Source organism: Pelophylax lessonae (assembly GCF_965119305.1).
Source record: "Pelophylax lessonae genome assembly, chromosome: 4".
NCBI classification, from domain to species: Eukaryota; Metazoa; Chordata; class Amphibia; order Anura; family Ranidae; genus Pelophylax; species Pelophylax lessonae.
The window spans coordinates 536,679,208-536,699,026 of record NC_138771.1 but is presented as its reverse complement, the minus strand read 5'-3'; the positions used below and the strand labels follow the sequence as shown (position 1 = coordinate 536,699,026).

Genomic DNA, 19,819 nt, shown 5'->3' with positions numbered 1-19,819 from the left:
CCACAGTCAACAGCGCCTGCAATGGGCGCATGAGCATTAGAACTAGACCAAGAAAGAAGGGGGCCTGGTCTGATGAATTACATTTTCTTTTACACCATGTGAAGGGCCATGTGCGTGTGCATTGTTTACCTGGGGAAGAGATGGCACCAGGATGCGCTATGGGAAGAAGCAGCCAGCAGAAGCAGTGTAATGCATTGGGAAATGTTCTGCTGACAAACTTTGGGCCCTGTCATTCATGTATTGGTTGCTTTGGAGTCTATGCCTCAACAGGTCAGGGCTGTATTGGTTGCAAAAAGGGAACCTACCCAATATTAAGTGACTGGTCATAATGTGATTGCTGATCAGTGTATATATCAGTGTATATATGAATATTCCAAGTGTGATTCAATCTACCAGTGTCCACCAATAGCCAATAGTGATGGGTGAACACTAGAAGGCTGAAGAACACATTGGTTTCCTAGAAAGTATAGGAACTGGCTGACTCACAAACTCAGCTGATATGAACCAAAGTGAAGGTGTCTCACATTTCCTGATGCATTTACCATAAAGTAAACAAATACGTTTCAAATGTAGCAGCAAATGTTTAACAACCTTGTACTGGCTGTGTTATGTGGGAGCAGATCTTACTGACAGAGTTACTGAAACAATAAAGAAACCAGTCTGTGGTAAAACTGCCAGTACCTACAAAAAATTCAAATATTGTTGTTTGTTTGTTTGGCCTGCCCATGCTGCCCATCTATTTGGTCAATTTTTATCTGTGTGCAATCCGAGTCTCAAAAAGACTACTTCGCACATCCAGTCTTACACACTGTACAACTAATCCCATAACTGCATTTGAGGCACTAGATGCTGTTTATACAAGCTTCTGCCTAAATATGCATTCCATACCGCTGGCCTAAACATATTTATTGAGATGGCCTCTGTCCTGTATAATACCCAACTGTCAGTATATAGTCTGGCTGTGGCCTGCTTGTATTTTTAATGACAATATATTGTATATTAAGAGACTAGCATTTTTCAGACAGACGAAAGCAAATTTGTATAAATGAAGACACCTTACCAAATTATAAGTCCTTGCTACACCCCTATTTAAGTTTTGTAGCCCTTAAAATGTTCCCCTTTCCCAATGGGCTGTACATAATATTAATGTGCAGTAGAGGAAATGCACTTTTACTACTGATTAAGCTGCAATTAATTATAAATGTTGGTTCCTAAACTTCTTTCCTAGCAAGTTACTTTAAATAATTTTTACTTTATTATGTTAATCAATGCCACCAAGGTGGCTCCTCAACTGCAAGTTACAGCTTACCTGTAACTTGTTTTCCCATTTACTGCATCTGAACAAGCTTGGCAGTTATGGCACAGGGCGTTGATCTATTAACATCGCAGAAACCTTCTGTTTTCATTCTTTAAAAAGGTCCCCTGTATTGAACTTTGTATATTTCATACAGTTTAGAACCCAGTTATCACCAGGCAAATACAGTCCCAGACACAACATAACATTAACAAATAAACCTTCAACCAAGGGTTTTCCAAGAAACACAGCTTAATAATGGATATAGTTTATCCAGTTCAAAGTTACTACACTCCAGAGCAGATTTCTTTAAAAAAAAAAAAAACTAAGTGTGTCCTAGAGCAGCCAATAAGGTTTATTTTTCAACCAGCACTAGAAAATGTCAGTCATGGTTGACTAATGTTTTCTACTTCTATTTCCCCAGAGTTTTAAAAATAGGACTCAGGGCCAATCCCTTTTTTAAATTTCTTATTTCCTCCATCGTCATTAATCAAAATGCCAACTTCCATAAGTGATTCATGAAAACTAAATCTACAGTTGTACTTTTAGGGCCACAATAAGCAATGATTTAAATGGAAACTAAACGCAAAGTATAATAATGTAACAGTGTTTACCAAAAAAAAAAAATTTATAATAAAAAAGCAAATTTTACAAAAATAGCTTAAAAGTTTAAAGCTGGCCACACATGGGTTTTGATCAAATTTTAGCTCTTAGATCAATAAAATTTACCAACTGTGTGGTTTGAGGACCCATGTGGATACCTATACGTTGAATTGATTATTTAGGTAGACTACTACACTGCAAAGCTTTCGGTAAATTTTGCTGATCTACCATATCTAAGAAAACCTGACTGTATGTTGCTGGTTTAAAGTAAACCTGCAATTAGAAAGATATGGGAAATGGCCACTGATGACTGCCTTCTGAAAAGGTTATTTTGGCACTTTGGCTTCAATGTTTTAGTCAATGACCTGCTACAAGTATTCAGAGCTGGAGGCGCAGAAATCTTTTTTGCATGCTTGCTCCAGGTCAGAGACCTCAATGAATTCAGATGGCCAGCTTGACAATAAGGCAGCTAGCATTTTCAGAAGAAAACAACATTAATGGCAGCTTCCATTTTTCTCATGAAAGATTTCCTTTCGGGGGTAAAAATTAGAGAATGCTGAAGCTTATTTTCTCTTTCCCTTTCTCCATATTTAAAACCTTTACAGAATTACTTCAGTAACACCTGATCTGTGGATTGCGTAGAGATGAATGCAATTTTGTTGTATACATTCCCTGAATGTACGCAACACTATCCATACAATATTGCTTTGGAGTTTGTGAACCATTCTGAATGATCAATATTTTTGTGTAATTATGACCTAAAACTAGTTTAAGTCCTAAAACTAGATTATGAGAAACCAAAGAAACAAAAGCATTATACTCGCTCATTTATTTGAGGAAAACAATCCATAGTTTCAAATTTGTGTTCCAAAAGTTATGTGAACCTCTAGGATTCTCAGTTCATTTAAGGGGAAAGTTAGGAGCTTCAATTGATGGGATGAAAATAGGTGTGACTGAGGAAGGGAGTCCCTGCCTTATTTACAAAGTTGAAAAAGTCTGATTTTAACAGCACCGGCTAGTGGACAATTCTCATGGCTGAGGGGGGAAAAAAAATAAAAAAATGATTTCCAAGGACCTCTTAATAAAGTTAATGATGTTCAAAAGTCTGAAAAGAATAGCAAAGGATTTCCAAAGAGTCTGAACTCGGCCCAGTCCACTGGCAAACATTCATAATTTTTTCATTCAACCAGCGGGGTGAACGAAAAAAAAAAATCCAACTCCGGCATCCTCACATTTGTGGTAGATGGAAGAAACCCTCCCGCAATGGTATTTTATTCTGACAGCGGGGAGTCCATGTATGGACAGCTTTAGGCAGATTGCGTACAAGCAGCAATTTAAACACCATTGTTCCCCCTTTCCAGGAATGGTAACCAACAAAGATCACACCATGAGCAAGGCTAATTAAACACATGGTTTCAAAGTGTATTGTTAACATAGAACACCATGTAATTACTCATATGTTAAGAAGCAACACTGCACTTAAAAAAATTCCTACTTGGGTCATGTGAATCACATAGCTACAATGTTTAAAACACCACAGTGAAGGGACGCCGCTCTACTGTCTTCTGAAAGCAGGTTCACAAACCTTTGCTACAAGCAAATACGTACAGTAACTGGATGATTTTCCTTAACTACAGTAAATGAACAAGCATTAGCTTGTTAACCCCATTGTTGAAATGGTTTTTTATTATTTGTGAAAACAGATTGTATCTTGGGTCATGTTTACTCAGAAATATTGAGAATTCAAAAACTTTAAAATCCCCAGGTCCGTGTACCTATAGCTACTTGTTGGGCCCACAAAAATCTATGGGGATTTCCCTGAGAACTGTACTGGGAATGATTGGGGTACATTAGGTAAGGGCATATAACACTGTAACCAAGTGTATCTCATTACAGTAATTAACACACAACCCACAAATCCTGAGTTGGTGGAGTAGCTTCTTATAGCCTCATACCTACAACAATGTCAAACTACTAGAGATCATCTTGTCAGCAATTGGCAGGAATGAGGGCCTCACTTTGCTTGAGCCCACTGGATGATTCCAGAAACCTCTCCACTTACAGTGGATGCTTATTGGGAATGATTTAAAAAGGCGTTTGTGACACATTTCTGGCAGGGTATATGTAGTCAGAAGCCTTTTGTCAAATTCATGGAATGACTGCAACATTTTAAATGATCGCACCAAAGCATGCAACAAATTCAAGTAGTTCTTTTTTGCAACACTTTTACTGTATAGCCCTATTTTGGGACTAATTAAAAAATACAGTACCGTCATATTTGTAATGAAAGTGGAAGTCAATAGGACCTCTTCCATATTGGAGTAAATTGTTGACTGTCGCATATGTAAATCGTGCTGCAACTCTGAGACAATTCTCTGAATCCTCTGAAACTGATATTTGATACATTATTTATTACTCTGCCAACCTTCCCAAATAGCTTCTCTGCCTGTAAAATTCTGACACTTCACACGAGATGTGTTCGACACTTCTGTCATGATTAACATACACTTTACAGACATGTACATGAATCTGTTGCAAATTTCAGTATTTTTTGCACTGCCACAAGATAGGCATCTAAACAGTATCTACAACACTCTATGAATTCCAGAGTTAAAGCGGAACTAAACTCTATCCTTTCCAGTCAAGGAAGCTGCCATCTTGGCTTCTGCTTGATATTCAACTGCCATGATGCTGTACATGCGATTATTTATGACACCAGCCATTTGATGGTTTGACAGTTGGTTACAACTAATGCGAGTTACATTCCCGGGATGTGTCAAAAATGTAACAGTTAAATCAATAGGTTTAGTTCGGCTTTAACACACAATCTGCAGATCTGAAGTTGGTGGAGTAGCTTTTCATAGACCGATGCCTACAACAATATCAAACTAGAGATCATCTTGTCAGAAAGTGTCTAAAAAGAGGGCCTCTCCCTATTTGACCCCACAGATAACTCAAGCCCTTTCTCCCCCAACAAATTTTATCCGATATGTAATAGAGAAAGTTGCACAACATAATATCTCAAAAGATCTAACAAATAAATAAAAATGATGAAAGGAAGCAAGGGCTATTGCAATGAGCTATACAAACTAGATTACCCAATATGGAGACTAGAGTGATTCTTGGAAAAACTTGTTAATCAATTTGTTCAACAAATAAAAAAGTAAAAAAAAAAGAGGCAAGAGTCCCTTAACGGGTTTGTGGCCAACAATCTTGACATCATGAAGACTATCTCTGCTGAGACTGGGCAATTCAGCTGTTATCTACTGACTTTCGGGCACAGCAATAGAACATGGACACAGACCATTTCTTCCACACTGTAAGCACTTTCGGATTCCTTTATCTCTCCACCAGTCACACAGTCTCTTACTCTACACAGTCCTTTCATAACACAAGTCTTTCTATCCGTTAAGGAGAAAGCAATTTGTACAAGATGAAAAAGGCGCCAAGGATATGTGTTCAGAGTCAGCCAGAGGCTCCTTAGTGGATCCATACTACACTGATGTTCACAGAATGTTGAAAATAAAAATAAAGAGATGAGATGTACATATATCTCTATCTATCTATATATTTATATATATATCTGTAGGGTTACTCCTCTGTTGGGGCGGGAGGGAAGGATTTTGCTAGAGTGTGTGCACTTTACAAGTCTATGAGTTGATCCACCAGTAGTAGAGACCTGGACATGTTTGGTAGGCTGGACTCTGAGTTCCCACTGCTGTTATTAGAGTGAGGACCTGGAAAGAGGGGGAAAGACAGCAATTCAGTATGTTGTTGAAAACAGACAGAGCAGAAGGTGCAAAAGGCAGGAAGCATGGGATCTGTGAGAGAAGCATTGTGTAATCTTTTGCCATGGTACTTAAAAGGCCAAGTTCAGGCGAATTCGCTATTGGCATATGCCGATTCCATAAAACACACATCAGTTGCTAAGGATTAAGCTGGGCCTCCAGTGTTGGGATGTACCTTCCCGTTAAAGATGAACATATCAAATCATTTTTTTTTTTTTTTTTTGCAGAATAGGAAAATGAGCTCAGAAGGCCAATCACACTTTATTTGTGCAGGGATGTGACTAATCTTAAAACGTTAATTCTAGTACCCCAGAATTTATTCTCGCATTATCACTGTTTATGTTCTATGGTCATCGATATTTCTTTTGGCTCCAGCCAGACTAATTTAGTCACCATTCACATCTCCAGCCATTGCAGAATTCCCTAGGACATAATGGAGACTTAAATAGGGGAAATTGCCTAACTTGGTTGGCTCAAATTAGATAGGAAGGTAAAAAATCTTGCTACTGGAGACCCAGAGGGAGACAAGCAACTGGTGCATGCTGTAAAACACGAGCATCTACTTAGTACAAAAATATCAGTTTTAGCTGAACTCAACCTTTAATTTCAAAGCTTATAAAGCATTCATCGTTGTTCAATGCAATCTGGCATGCAGGAGTTAAATTATACTCAGCCTAAGGTTAACCAACTCTCAACTCAACCCTTTAAATAAGGTGACATGACACCCTTGTGCTATCCATATTCATAAAAAAAATTTCCTTTCTTGGACAAAAGATAATTTCCAGACATAGACTGAAAGTCCTCAAGAAATGTCTGGTCTGGGGCTTTCAACACCACATCCTAGGGTCATGATTGTCAGTTTAAAGCATAACTAAAGGCAAAACTTTTTCTTTAGTTTTGGACAGAGTGGAGATGGACTGCTTATTGCTGTATGTGCCCTCGTTAGGGAGATTCGTCCTCTCTATTTGTCCTGTTTACTATTATCGTTGTCCTCACCAAAGCAGAGGGGAAATCTTCCAATGGGAACACTAGTTCTGGTGGCTTGTTGGGTCCCCAGGGGATTTCCCCAATTTGCATGAATTTCCTGTTTTGGCTATGTACCAGGAAGTGATGGGAAACCTCCACAATGGGGCACAGATGGCAAAAAATACATCAGGGGATATACACCTCCCTTATTCTATGTAAAACAAAAAAGAAATATTAAAGTTTTGCCAATAGTTTTATTTTAAAGCCCTATTTCAGCCAAATGTTTTTTTTAGTCTATTTGAGGGGTGTTAGAATAGGAAGTAAGGGGAATTTTTTAGTAGACTGCTTGCAACAGGTGTACGCAACATCAGCATTCCAGATGTTGTGAAACTATAAGTCCCATGGGGCACTGCAAGGCTCTGATAGCTCCAGGCATGACTAAGTGCCGGTTCACACTACGTCGCTCCGACTTAGGGGGCGACCTGTGAAGTCGCGTGGAGCGCGACTTCGGTGCGTCTTGCACGGACTTCATAAAATGAATGTCTATGCAAGTCGCTCCAGGTCGCCCCGAAGTAGTACAGGACCCTTTTTATAAGTCGGAGCGACTTGTGTCGCTCCTATTACAACCGGTCCTGTACTACTCAATGGCCCGCGACGGTGCACGACTTGCCAGGCTGACCAAGTCGCCTGATAAGTCGTATTAGTGTGAACCGGCACTAAAGGCAGATGCATGATTAATTCTGTAGCTTCAATCACAGCTGGAGTGCCAAGGTTGTCCTCTGGTTTAGAACAGAGATTTTTTTTCCTCTCCAGATGACAGGAGACAGAAAAAACAGAAGATAAGTCTTGCCTGTGGGGACATAGACAGCATTTATAATCGTATTTTAAAAATATTTTTTCCCACTCCTTAAGAAGACCTTAAGATAACAGTATAACAGAGGAAAATTATGCTTTAAGCGCATGAGAAACTAATTGTGTAACATAGGTTAACCTACAGAAAGTCTGCAGGTAACAGGGATTGAGGACTAGACAGCTGCACAAAGAGGTGCAGAGGAACTGGCCTGCTAAAGCACAATTTAACCCCTGAGATGCCAGAAAATCCAAATCATTGCAAGGCTAGAAGCAAATGATTAATTTTATACCTTTAAGATCGTCCTTTTATACCCACTATTGTTTTCCCGTTTCTTACCTTGGGAATTTTTGGATACCAGTACAGGAATAGGATCAAACTCATCATCAGCTGTTTTTTCTGTATCATCCGGGATATCAAAGCCCGTTAGGAGGTTAGTATCGTCTACAGCGTGCGAAGGAGAAAGAAAGAAGCGGGAAGCTCAGACAGCGAAAGAGAGAAGCCAGTTAGCAAATTTATACAAAAAGCCAGGCAAGGGAGAGGACTATGGGGACACACAGGGTGTATGATTACCATGGACAACACAGACATGCTAAAGGGGTAAACTAGTTACTGACTGTCATTTATTAGTGGCAGATCTTGCTCTGCATATAAACAAGTGCTATGAGCTAAAGGACATCCAGACAGAAAACTACTGTTAAAGCCAATCCAAAACAGTAATTTCAGTTTAGGGCAAGAGACTGGAATCACCTACAGGCCTCATTTCTTTTTCAGGAATCCAGAAACCAAATCACTGGAAAAATGTTCCAGGTTCTTCTACCTACTGAGGTCATGAAAATGGGATCTTTCTTTCCCTATTGAATTTTTTACTTACTTAACGAGAATGAAACTGGATAGACTTCATGGTAGAGGGTAGCACAGCTAGGAGGTCCAATGATATTGCCGGAGGAGCCTCCAAGAAATCTAAAAAGCCAGCAGGTGTTTTAGCCACCCAGCATTCACTCCAAAAGGACATCTGCTCTTTTGGAAGGGGTTACATTTATTTAGCTAAAGTGCATTACTGGCCAATTGGTTCTGATTAGATTATATAAAAACGTAATAAAGTAATGGTAAAGTAGGGTGAGCATCACGTACGAAAAGAGCCGTTTGTGTGTTCTAGCACCATTTGATTTGTCACCAGTCAATTTAGTCCCTGCACCAACAAGCTATGCAACGGTGACACATACTTCCCAGTATAAGATCACATGATTGCACACTTTAATACCACATGTGTGGTTTATATGTGTTTATGCCATTTTAGCTTGGGGTTTAACTACATGGAAGGCCATAAGCACTGTGGTATGTCCTTCTAGAAAGTATCGTAAAAGCAACGTATAAAACATAAGGTACACATGAAGTGAAATGAAGAGTAAGAAGAAGACCGCTACGTACGTCCAAAATATTGTGCACACACACACATACACAATCACCTATACAACACTAGTCTACATATACACACAAAAGTTCAAATTCTGTTGTGCCCAAAAGGAAGGTTTTACACTGGCACTACTACCAGCTCAGAAAATACTAGGACAACAAAGCAAAAGACGTATGGGATCAAGCAAACTTTGACCAAGTTTTGAGTAGTGGTTACTGGTCCCACTTTCAGATCTACCAGAATATTTGGAAGACCATATGTTTGTCCGATAACAAGCCAGACCTGTAAGGTAACCACTGTGCATCATTAGTGGTACTACTGATGATATGATGTGAAGAATTGGTTAACAAAGAATTACAATGAGATAAATAATAACGAATAGCGGATTGGTTGTTCACAAGATACATGTCCAATGTTTTTGGGAAGTGCATAGGAGGAGAATGTGCCATATCTTCAGTTGCATTCCACTCTGCATAAAATATGGATTGTACACGGTTTACTTCCTGCCAGTGTTCGTATTTTTACAGTTACAATCCCTGCTGACTAAAGGGGGTCCCCAGCATAGGATCACTCATACATGCATTAGATGTTCGATTTCTGGTTTAATCATTTCTTTCTTTCTACAAAAGAATAAATACATGAGCATGAACGCCGGGGATGTGCGGTGAGGTCAGTGGCTGGTGAGCCACTGGCTAGTAACGAAACCAGATACAACCCCCAGATTATTTAGTGAATAAACCCCTACATCACCATTCTGTGAATAACCCCCCACATCACCATTTAGTGAATAAACCTCCACAGCTTAGCTGAGCGCTGTGAGATGAAAAATTTCATCTTCAGCCAATTGGCTTACACTTAAAGACCCGCGCGTCAGGAAGCAGGCAGTCAATCCGATTCTCCCCGACAAATAAGCGCCTGGTGAAAGGAATCGATTGGACAGAAGATTTTTTTTATATTTACGCATTCTGTAGAAGCCCTGTAAATGCTGAAATTTCACTAGTCAAGTACAGGGCTGTTACAGAATGCAGAAATAAAAAATAAAATTTACACTGTGCCCTAAATAGCTACCAACAGTCCTGATTTTATTAAAACAAGTCCTTATGTTGGTTAAATTAGTACAACATGAGAACTAATGAAAGTGCCATATATAATCTATATAATAAAGGAATAGAAACTGAACCATTCTCTGATTATATAGATTATATATGGCACCTTCATTAGTTCTCATAGTTTACTAATTTAACCAACATAAGGACTTGTTTTAGCATATGTAAACGGTGTTCAAACCACACGTGAGGTATTGCAGTGAATGTTAGAGCAAGAGCAATAATTCTAGCACTAAACCTCCTCTGTAGCTCTTAACATGTAATCTGTAAAAAAATATTAAAGTGCCGCCTATGGAGATTTTTAAGTACTGAAGTTTGGCGCGATTCCACAACTGTGCGCAGTTTTAAAGTGTGACATGTTAGGTATCTATTTACTTGGCTTAACATCTTTCACATTACACAAAAAAATTGGGCTAACTTTAATGTCTTTTTTTTGGGGGGGGGGGTTTAATTCATGAAACTCTTAAAAAAAATGAACAATAAAAAAAAATGCGTTTGAAAAATTGCTGCGCAAATACCGTGCGACATTTTATTCCCTAGGGCAGTAATGGCGAACCTTGGCACCCCAGATGTTTTGGAACTACATTTCCCATGATGCACAACTACACTGCAGAGTGCAGGAGCATCATGAGAAATGTAGTTCCAAAACCTCTGGGGTGCCAAGGTTCGCCATCACTGGCCTAGGGTGTCTGCTAAAACAAAAATCTTGGTGTGCGTATATATATATATATATATAGATAGATACACACACACTTCACATTTTTGTAAATATTTTATTATATCTTTTCATGTAACAGCACTAAAGAAATTACACTTTACTACAATGTAAAGTAGTGAGTGTACAACTTGTATAACAGTGTAAATTTGCTGTCCCCTCAAAATAACTCAACACACAGCCATTAATGTCTAAACCTCTGGCAACAAAAGTGAGTACACCGCTAAGATAAAATGTCCAAATTGGGCCCAAAGTGTCAATATTTTGTGTGACCATCATTATTTTCCACTACTAACTTAACGCTCTTGCGCATGGAGTTCACAAGAGCTTCACGGGTTGCCACTGGAGTCCTCTTCCAATCTTCCATGACGACATCACAGAGCTGGTGGATGTTAGAGACCTTGCGCTCCTCCACCTTTTGTTTGAGGATGCCCCACAGATGCTCAATAGGGTTTAGGTCTAGAGATATGCTTGGCCAGTCCATCACCTTTACCCTCAGCTTTATTAGCAAGGCAGTGGTCATCATGGAGGTGTGTTTGGGGTCTTTATCATGTTGGAATACTGCCCTGCGGCCATGTTTCTGAAGAGAGGGGATTATGCTGTGCTTCAGTATATCACATTACATGTTGGCATTCATGTTTCCCTAAATGAACTGTAGCTCCCCAGTGCCAGCAGCACTCATGAAGCCCCAGACCATGACACTCCCACCACCATGCTTGACTGTAGGCAAGACACACTTGTCTTTGCACTCCTCACCTAGTTGTCGCCACACCATTTGAACCAAATACGTTTATCTTGGTCTCTTTAGACCACAGGACATGTTTCCAGTAATCTATGTTTTTAGTCTGCTTGTCTTCAGCAAACTGTTTGCGGGCTTTCTTGTGCATCATCTTTATTAGAGGCTTCTTTCTGGGGCGACAGACATGCAGACCAATTTGATGCAGTGTGCGGTGTATGGTCTGATCACTGACAGGCTGAACCCCCCCACCCCTTCAACCTCTGCAACAATGCTGGCAGCACTCATGCGTCTATTTCCCAAAGAAAACCTCTCGATATGACATTGAGCACGTGTAGTCAACCTCTTTGGTCGACCATGGCGAGGCCTGTTGTGAGTGAAACCTGTCCTGTTAAACCGCTGTATGGTCTTGGCCACAGTGCTGCAGCTCAGTTTCAGGGTCTTGACAATCTTCTTATAGCCTAGGCCATCTTTATGTAAAGCAACAATTATTTTTTTCAGATCCTCAAGGGTTCTTTGGCATGAGGTGCTATGTTGAACTTCCAGTGACCAGTATGAGTGAGAGCAATAACACCAAATTGAACACACCTGCTCCCCATTCACACCTGAGACCTTGTAACACTAACAAGTCACATGACACTGGGGAGAGAAAATGGCTAATTGGGCCCAAGTTGGTCATTTTCATTTAGGGGTGTACTCACTTTTGTTGCCAGCGGTTTAGACATTAATGGCTGTGTGTTGAGTTATTTTGAGGGGACAGCAAATGTACACTGTTATACAAGCTGTACACTCACTACTTTACATTGCAGCAAAGTGTCATTTCTTCAGTTTTGTCACATGAAAAGATATAATAAAATGTGAGGGGTGTACTCAATTTTGTGAGGTATGGTGTGTGTGTGTATATATATATATATATATATATATATATATACATACACACACACACACACATATATATATATACATACATACACAAAATAACTTGGCCTCGGTGGCAAGTGTTTAATTACCATAAAATTTACTAGATTTAAAAAAAAAACTGTACTCAAGCAGGTGGCTTAACAGACAAATTACTGAAGTTTGAAGTTATAACTTCAAACCTGTAATTTCACAGTAAACAGATAAATCATAAATTATGTTATAACATATAGCATAATATATTATTTTGCTTGATTAAAAAAACTGAATTTTTGTAAAATCTTACCTGTAAAATTCCTTTCTCTGAGTCCTCCGACAGTCGCCGCCCACTTCATATTCGTCACAATGGGGGTATTAGACTTTGCTCCGAAGGAGTAGCTAGGCAACAGAATATGTCAATATAAAAGTTTTAACACATCCCACCCCCAGGGGGTGGTCCCCTCAGTCAATACCCTCCCACTTCCTGTATCCATACTCCAGTTTCAGTGGAATAGCAGTAGAGAGTACAAACAACCCCAAAAGAGGGGCGGGGGCGGCGACTGTCGGAGGACTCAGAGAAAGGAATTTTACAGGTAAGATTTTACAAAAATTCCGTTTTCTCTTACGTCCTCCGACAGTCGCCACCCACTTCATATTCGTCACAATGGGGACGTCCCAAAGCAGTGCAAACATGAGGGGTGGGAAACGCAGCCGTGCCCAAGGCAACGCCGTCTCCACAGCAGAGAAAGGAACCTTACCAAAGGAAGGAAACCATCTGGGCAACAGAAGAAAAAACTTGCAACAGAAGCAAAAAATCCCAGGAAAACAAATAACCTAGGGATAACAACATGTATCCCAAACAGCCAAGAAGCCCATACAAGAGGCTCTAAGGAACTGCCGCACTAAGAACCTTGCGGCCAAAGGAAGCATCTGCCGATGCCTGAACATCCACTCTGTAGAATTTTGTGAAGGTGTGAACGGACGACCAAGTCGCCGCCTTACACACCTGGGCCACAGAAGCCCCATGACGACAGGCCCAAGACGTACTCAGAGATCTTGTAGAGTGCGCCTTCACAGGCACAGGGGGAACTTTCCCCTTCAAAGTATAGGCCTGTTCCACAGTCTGTCTGATCCATTTGGCAATGGTAGAGGCCGACGCAGCCAAGCCCTTCCGAGGTCCCTCAGGAAGGACAAACAAGGAATCCGACTTGCGGAAAGATTCAGTCGATTTCAGGTAAACCCTAATCGCCCGAACAACATCCAAGGAATGCAGCTCCACCTCCTTCGGATGTTTGGGCTTCGCGCAGAGCGAAGGCAGGACAATGTCCTCATTGATGTGAAAATCCGAAACTCTCTTCGGAAGAAAAGAAGGGTTGGGTCGCAAGACCACCTTATCCAGATGAAGGACCAAGTACGGAGACTTGCAGGACAAAGCCGCCAGCTTCGAAACCCTACGAGCCGAAGTTATCGCCACCAAAAAAGCGACTTTTTTGGACAACATGGACAACGAGATCTTCCTGATCTGTTCAAAAGGAGCGTGTTGTAACACGGACAGCACAAGATTCAAGTCCCAAGGAGGCAAGGGTGCCCTCCTAGGAGGGACCAGATGTCGCACCCCTTGAACAAAGGTACTAACCAAAGAGTTAGACGCTATAGGACGTTGAAAGAGAACGGCCAGCGCAGACACCTGACCCTTAACCGTAGCCAACGCCATACGCTGGTCGACACCCGTCTGAAGGAAGGACAACACCCTAGACACAGAGTATGTGCGAGGTGAAAACCCCCTGGACTCACACCAGGCAAAATAGGCCTTCCAAGTACGGTGATAGACCGTCCCCGAGGAAGACTTCCTCGCGTTAATCAAAGTGTGAATGACCTCCGGAGAGAGACCCCTATCCTTCAGGACCTCGGTTTCAACAGCCAGGCCGTCAAAGCCAGCGACTGTAAAGCAGGATGGAATATCGGCCCTTGAGACAAGAGATCTTCTCGAAGAGGCAGACGCCAAGGAGCGTCGACCGCCAGGTTCACGAGATCCGCGTACCAGGACCGGCGAGGCCAGTCCGGTGCCACAAGAATCACCGCGTGTGGTTCCGAGTTCAACCTGCGAAGGAACCTGGGCAGCAATTGAATCGGCGGGAACGCATACAGCAGCCGATACTGGTGCCACGGGGCCACCAGCGCGTCGGACGCGTCTGCCCGAGGATCGCGCGTCCTTGCCACGAACCTTTTTACCTTGTTGTTCAGACGAGACGCGAACAGGTCCACTTCCGGAAGACCCCATTTCGCGCACAACATCTAGAAGACAGCCGGGTGGAGAGACCATTCCCCCTGATCCAGGGTCTGGCGACTCAGATAATCCGCCTGCCAGTTCTCCACCCCCGGAATGTGTACCGCCGATATCGCCGGGACATGAGTTTCGGCCCAAGAAAGAATGTCGGCCACTTCCCGAGCCGCTCGGGCACTCCTGGTGCCCCCTTGGTGATTGACGTAAGCCACCGCCGTGGCATTGTCCGTCCAACGGTGAAGGCAGAGAGTTATCGCACGCAACTCCAGAATGTTGATCGGAAGGGAGGATTCCTCCTCCGACCAAGTCCCCTGGGCGGACAGAACGCCCAGAACACCACCCCAGCCCGACAGGCTGGCATCCGTGGTGATCACCGTCCATGAAAGACGACGAAAAGACTTTCCCCCCGACACCGCCGGGGACTGGAGCCACCACAGAAGATCCCTTCTGGTGCAACGGCTCAACAAAATCTGGACATCCAGAGACTGCGGACGCCCGTCCCACTTGGACAGAATCTCCGCTTGGAGACCCCTCGTGTGAAACTGGGCAAAGGGAATCGCCTCGAAAGCCGAGACCATCAGACCCAGACACCGCATGCACTTCCGCAGGGATGAGCAGGGAACGTCCCTGAGGGACTGGACTTCTCCCTGAAGAACCTTGATTTTGTCGTCCGGTAGGAAGACCTTCGCTTGGACCGAGTCCAGGATCATTCCCAAATAGGGAAGACGAACCGCCGGGCACAGTGTCGATTTTGGATAATTTATCGTCCAACCAAACTCCTGCAGAGTCTGCACCGTGACGGACAGATCCTTCTCCAGACCCTGGCTGGTCGCAGATCGAACCAGAATGTCGTCCAGATACCCCAGGACAGACATGCCCTGGGCCCTTAACAAGGCCAGCAGTGGCGCAAGCACCTTGGTGAAAACCCACGGAGCCGAAGCGAGGCCAAAAGGCAACGCCACGAATTGGTAGTGATCCTCCGCAATGGCGAATCGAAGGTACCTCTGGTGACCCTCGAAAATGGGGACGTGTAGGTACGCATCCTTCAGATCGATGGAGGCCATGAATTCCCCCAGAACCAGGGCAGCCACCACCGACCGCAGAGATTCCATGCGGAACTTGCGAACCCGCACAAAGCGGTTTAGAGCCTTCAAGTCCAGAATTGGACGAACCTTGCCCTCCTTCCTGGGTACAGTGAACAGATTTGAATAGAACCCCCGAAATCTGTCCCGATGAGGCACCGGGACCACCACTCCCTGAGCTCTCAGGTCCCGCACCGCCAGGTGCAGATCCTGCAAACGCTCCGGAGACAGTTGAAGATTTGAGGGAAAAAATCTGCTCTCCGGCCGAGAGAGAAACTCGATCTTGTAACCAGATCGAACGATTTCCTGAACCCACCTGTCCCGAACACGGGCCAGCCAAGGTTGTAGAAAACCGAGCAAACGTCCCCCCACCCCAGAACCGGGTGAGGGCGCCCCTTCAGGCCGCACTGTTGTGGGCAGCGGATCCGGATTGGCCGGACTTCTGCTTACCTGTCCACGGCTTCTTTTGAGAGCCCTGACCTTTGAACGGTTTGCCCTTAAAGTGCGGCCGAAAGGCACGAAAGGACCCCTGAGAGGGCCGAAAGGAAGCATGCTTCTTACCAGGAGCCGACTTAGCCTTCTGGGATTGGGGTAAGAGCGTGCTCTTACCCCCAGTGATCCCCTTAATCAGAGTATCCAAGGATTCGCCAAACAGACGAGAACCGTCATAAGGGAGATTGGCTAAAGTCTTGCGAGAAGATTGGTCCACCGACCAACACTTCAACCAAACCAAACGGCGAGACAACACCGCCACACCGTGTACACGTGCGGCCAACGGGACCATATCCAAGTCCGCATCGCACAAATACATGACACCCTGATGGATTTGGTCCACCATGTCCAATGTCGCCTGCGGGGCTGAGTCAGCCACCAAAACGCGTCTAAGCACCTGCGTCCAACTCGCGACCGCCTGGGCCGCCATAAGGGAAGCAAACAGAGCTTTTAACATAGAACCCATAATAGAATAGGTATGACGGGCAAGAGACTCCAGCCTCTTGTCTGTGGCATCCTGGAATACCGGGGTATCCTCAGCAGGAATCGCAGTGGACTTATTCAGAACCGCGATCGCGTGATCCACAGGAGGTGGTACACACCAAGGCTCGTCAGTAGCGGGCGTGAAGGGATAACGCAGTTTAAACCTACTGGGTACCGCAAAAGGTTTGCGAATATTACGCCATTGTTCCTTAACTGCGCTCTGAAAATCATCAGTGCAGGGAAAAACCTGCGATGTTTTGCGCCTTCTCTTTGTCCCATAAGCTGCCAAAGCAGCCGGCGGACACGGTTCATCTTGCAAGCGCAGCGTTTGTTTGATGGAAGCAACCAAGTCATCCATGAGTGCAAGCTCTTCAGACGAGCCAGGGGGAGAATTATCCACCCCTTCAACCTCAGCCTCCACCTCGGACCCCACAAGATCCAGGGAGGAACGGGACCCCGACAAGGAGACCCCGGCCATATCAGCCCCCGCACCATCTGAACCAGAGGAAATTGGAACTCTGGACCGTTTTGTGGATTGAGCAGCCACCAGCATTTGCACCTGGGCAGCAAGATTAGCCACAATCACAGCCAAATCCCCCCCTGGGGGAGAAACAGCAGTCCCCTGGCTACCCACCAATGTGGCAGGAAATTTGCCCTCCTGAGAATCCATTGCCCCACAAAACTTATGCTGACAAGAAAGGGTTAACTGCCCCCTTAACAAGCGCGGCGAGCGCAGCCCACCGCCACACACACAAGCCTAATGAGACCCCCACAGGGAGAGCACAGAAAACAGGCAATGGATACAGGCAGATAGAAAAGTCAAAAACCTGAGGGGACCCCTGTAGTAGCTGCTGCTGCGATCGGTGCACATCAGGAAAGAGGAAGTGATGCAATCAGGGCGCTCTTGTAAAGCCTATGAGAGGCTACAAGAAAATGGCCGCCCGCATTGAAAACATGCGGCCGGGGCGATGCAGGCAAAATGGCGGCGCTTGGCGCCGAAAACGCCTCTCCCCCGCTCTGCGATGTAACACATCACCCATGTAAAAATCAACATGGCAGGTCGCCACAGCGACCGCTGTACAGTGCCCCCAACATGACCAAAGGCATGCCCCACAGCACACAGCGCTTCACACAGTAACAGGCAGACACACAGTGCCACACAGCCCCCCCTCCTGCAGCCCACAGCGTGCAGGCAGAATGACAGGGAGCCAAATAGTGTGAATAGAGGCAGGTTACACAGTCCCAGACTGACACCCCCCCCCCCCGACAGACAGGTCCCCACATAAGTACACTTACCTTCTAATGACGCGGGGGACCCGCACAGGCGAACAAACCGCAGCACATGAGGCAGGGAGAGTCGCATCCAGGACGCACGAGACCGGGGTTAAGAAACCACACAGTGTCCAGTGAGGTAGCCACCTCACCAAGCATCCCTGCATCGAACAGGGATGGGTCGTTCACTGTGCCAGGAGCGATACCTGGCTGAACGCTCGATGGCAGGCCGGGAAAACCACTGACCCACAACCTGCGACCAGGGGGATCAGCCCGAGTCCCAGCCCGCACGAATCCTCTTCATCAGAAGAACTAACGAACGCTGACAAAATGAACAGCTAAGCAAACAGAGAAAAAACTCAAACAAAATCAAAAAAGAACAGAGAAAAGGCTGAGACAAATGCCCCAGCATAGAGACATCCAGCTACTCCTGACAAGCTAGACATTGAAACTGGAGTATGGATACAGGAAGTGGGAGGGTATTGACTGAGGGGACCACCCCCTGGGGGTGGGATGTGTTAAAACTTTTATATTGACATATTCTGCTGCCTAGCTACTCCTTCGGAGCAAAGTCTAATACCCCCATTGTGACGAATATGAAGTGGGCGGCGACTGTCGGAGGACGTAAGAGAAAGTACCTTTTCAGCAGCAGCAGATTCTCCCTCTTAACTGTGAGAAAAACATATGATTATCGGTAAATGTTATACCCATAAACCCATGTATTTCCTTGTAGTTAGGAGGGCTGGGCTGGAAGGGAGCATGTTTATAAATTATTACAGGTAAATCGGTATTAAACCCAAAACCAAAAATGTAATAAATTGCAGCTTACTGATCATTAGATGTGGTGGCTCAATTCAATGTTTTAGGTTTTTTTTTCCCTTTGTTTTCAGGCCAGTAACACACCTCCTGTTTTAGGGTGCCTATTACTCTGGACAAAGGAGCAACAGAGACACCTATGAACAGCAGCATTGTCAGTATAGGGGAAATGGAGTGATAGTGTATCTATATCTGCTAGTACATCTAACTGAAGCCAAACTCCAGCTCACACTTTTTAAGCAGTTACAACAAACAGTTTTTTACTTTTGAGATAAAGGTTTTACATACATATAAGCTGTTTATTGTAAGCACTCCTGTCAATGTTACATGGTTTGTCTCAAAACTAACTACAGGATTACCATCTGCAGGACAACTTGTTCTATTGAAAAACAACAGACTTACTGGCCACGTCACCAGGTGAAAATAATGGAAAGCCTAAAAAAACACAAAAGAAAAAAAAAATGAATGCAGCCAATATATTTAAGAACTGGTAAGCTGCAATAGAATAAATGTTTTTGGGTTGAATACCTCTTTAGCCACTTGCCAGCTGCCCACTGTACTTCTACTGCAAGCAGGCAGCAGCTGTAGGCACCGCAATGTTCTGGTATGTCACGGTGCACATGCGCACATGACCTATCATGTGATCACCTGATTAAAATGTAAGCAAAACCTTTCATTCACAACAACTTGCTTACTGATGTAATGCTGTGATTGGCCCACAAAAAGAAAAAAATGTGTAAAAAATGTAATGGAAAAAAAAAAAAATTATACATACATACATAAATATACATATATATACATACAGTACAGACCAAAAGTTTGGACACACCTTCTCATTCAAAGAGTTTTCTTTATTTTCATGACTATGAAAATTGTAGAGTCACACTTCAAGAGGTAGTCACCTGAAATGGTCTTCCAACAGTCTTAAAGGAGTTCCCAGAGCTGCTTAGCACTTGTTGGCCCTTATGCCTTCACTATGCGGTCCAGCTCACCCCAAACCATCTTGATTGGGTTCAGG

The 19,819-nt window shown here is 43.8% G+C and overlaps 1 protein-coding gene across 8 annotated transcripts in view; it reads right to left on the bottom strand.

Annotated features, from left to right (window-relative positions):
- The window catches only part of AAK1 (AP2 associated kinase 1), a 256,640-nt gene that overhangs the window by 21,205 nt on the left and 215,616 nt on the right, over positions 1 to 19,819 (bottom strand). The window contains exons 20-21 of one of the 8 annotated variants that reach the window (XM_082254806.1): positions 7,841 to 7,945; positions 5,091 to 5,634 (exon numbers count right to left, since the gene is read on the bottom strand). The exons of the other annotated variants lie outside the window; for them this stretch is intronic. Of the exons in view, the coding sequence (XP_082110932.1) occupies positions 5,540 to 5,634; positions 7,841 to 7,945 (200 nt within the window). The 3' untranslated portion in view covers positions 5,091 to 5,539. Of the gene's footprint in view, positions 1 to 5,090; positions 5,635 to 7,840; positions 7,946 to 19,819 lie in introns of those variants that run through there. 8 annotated transcript variants of the gene reach the window in all.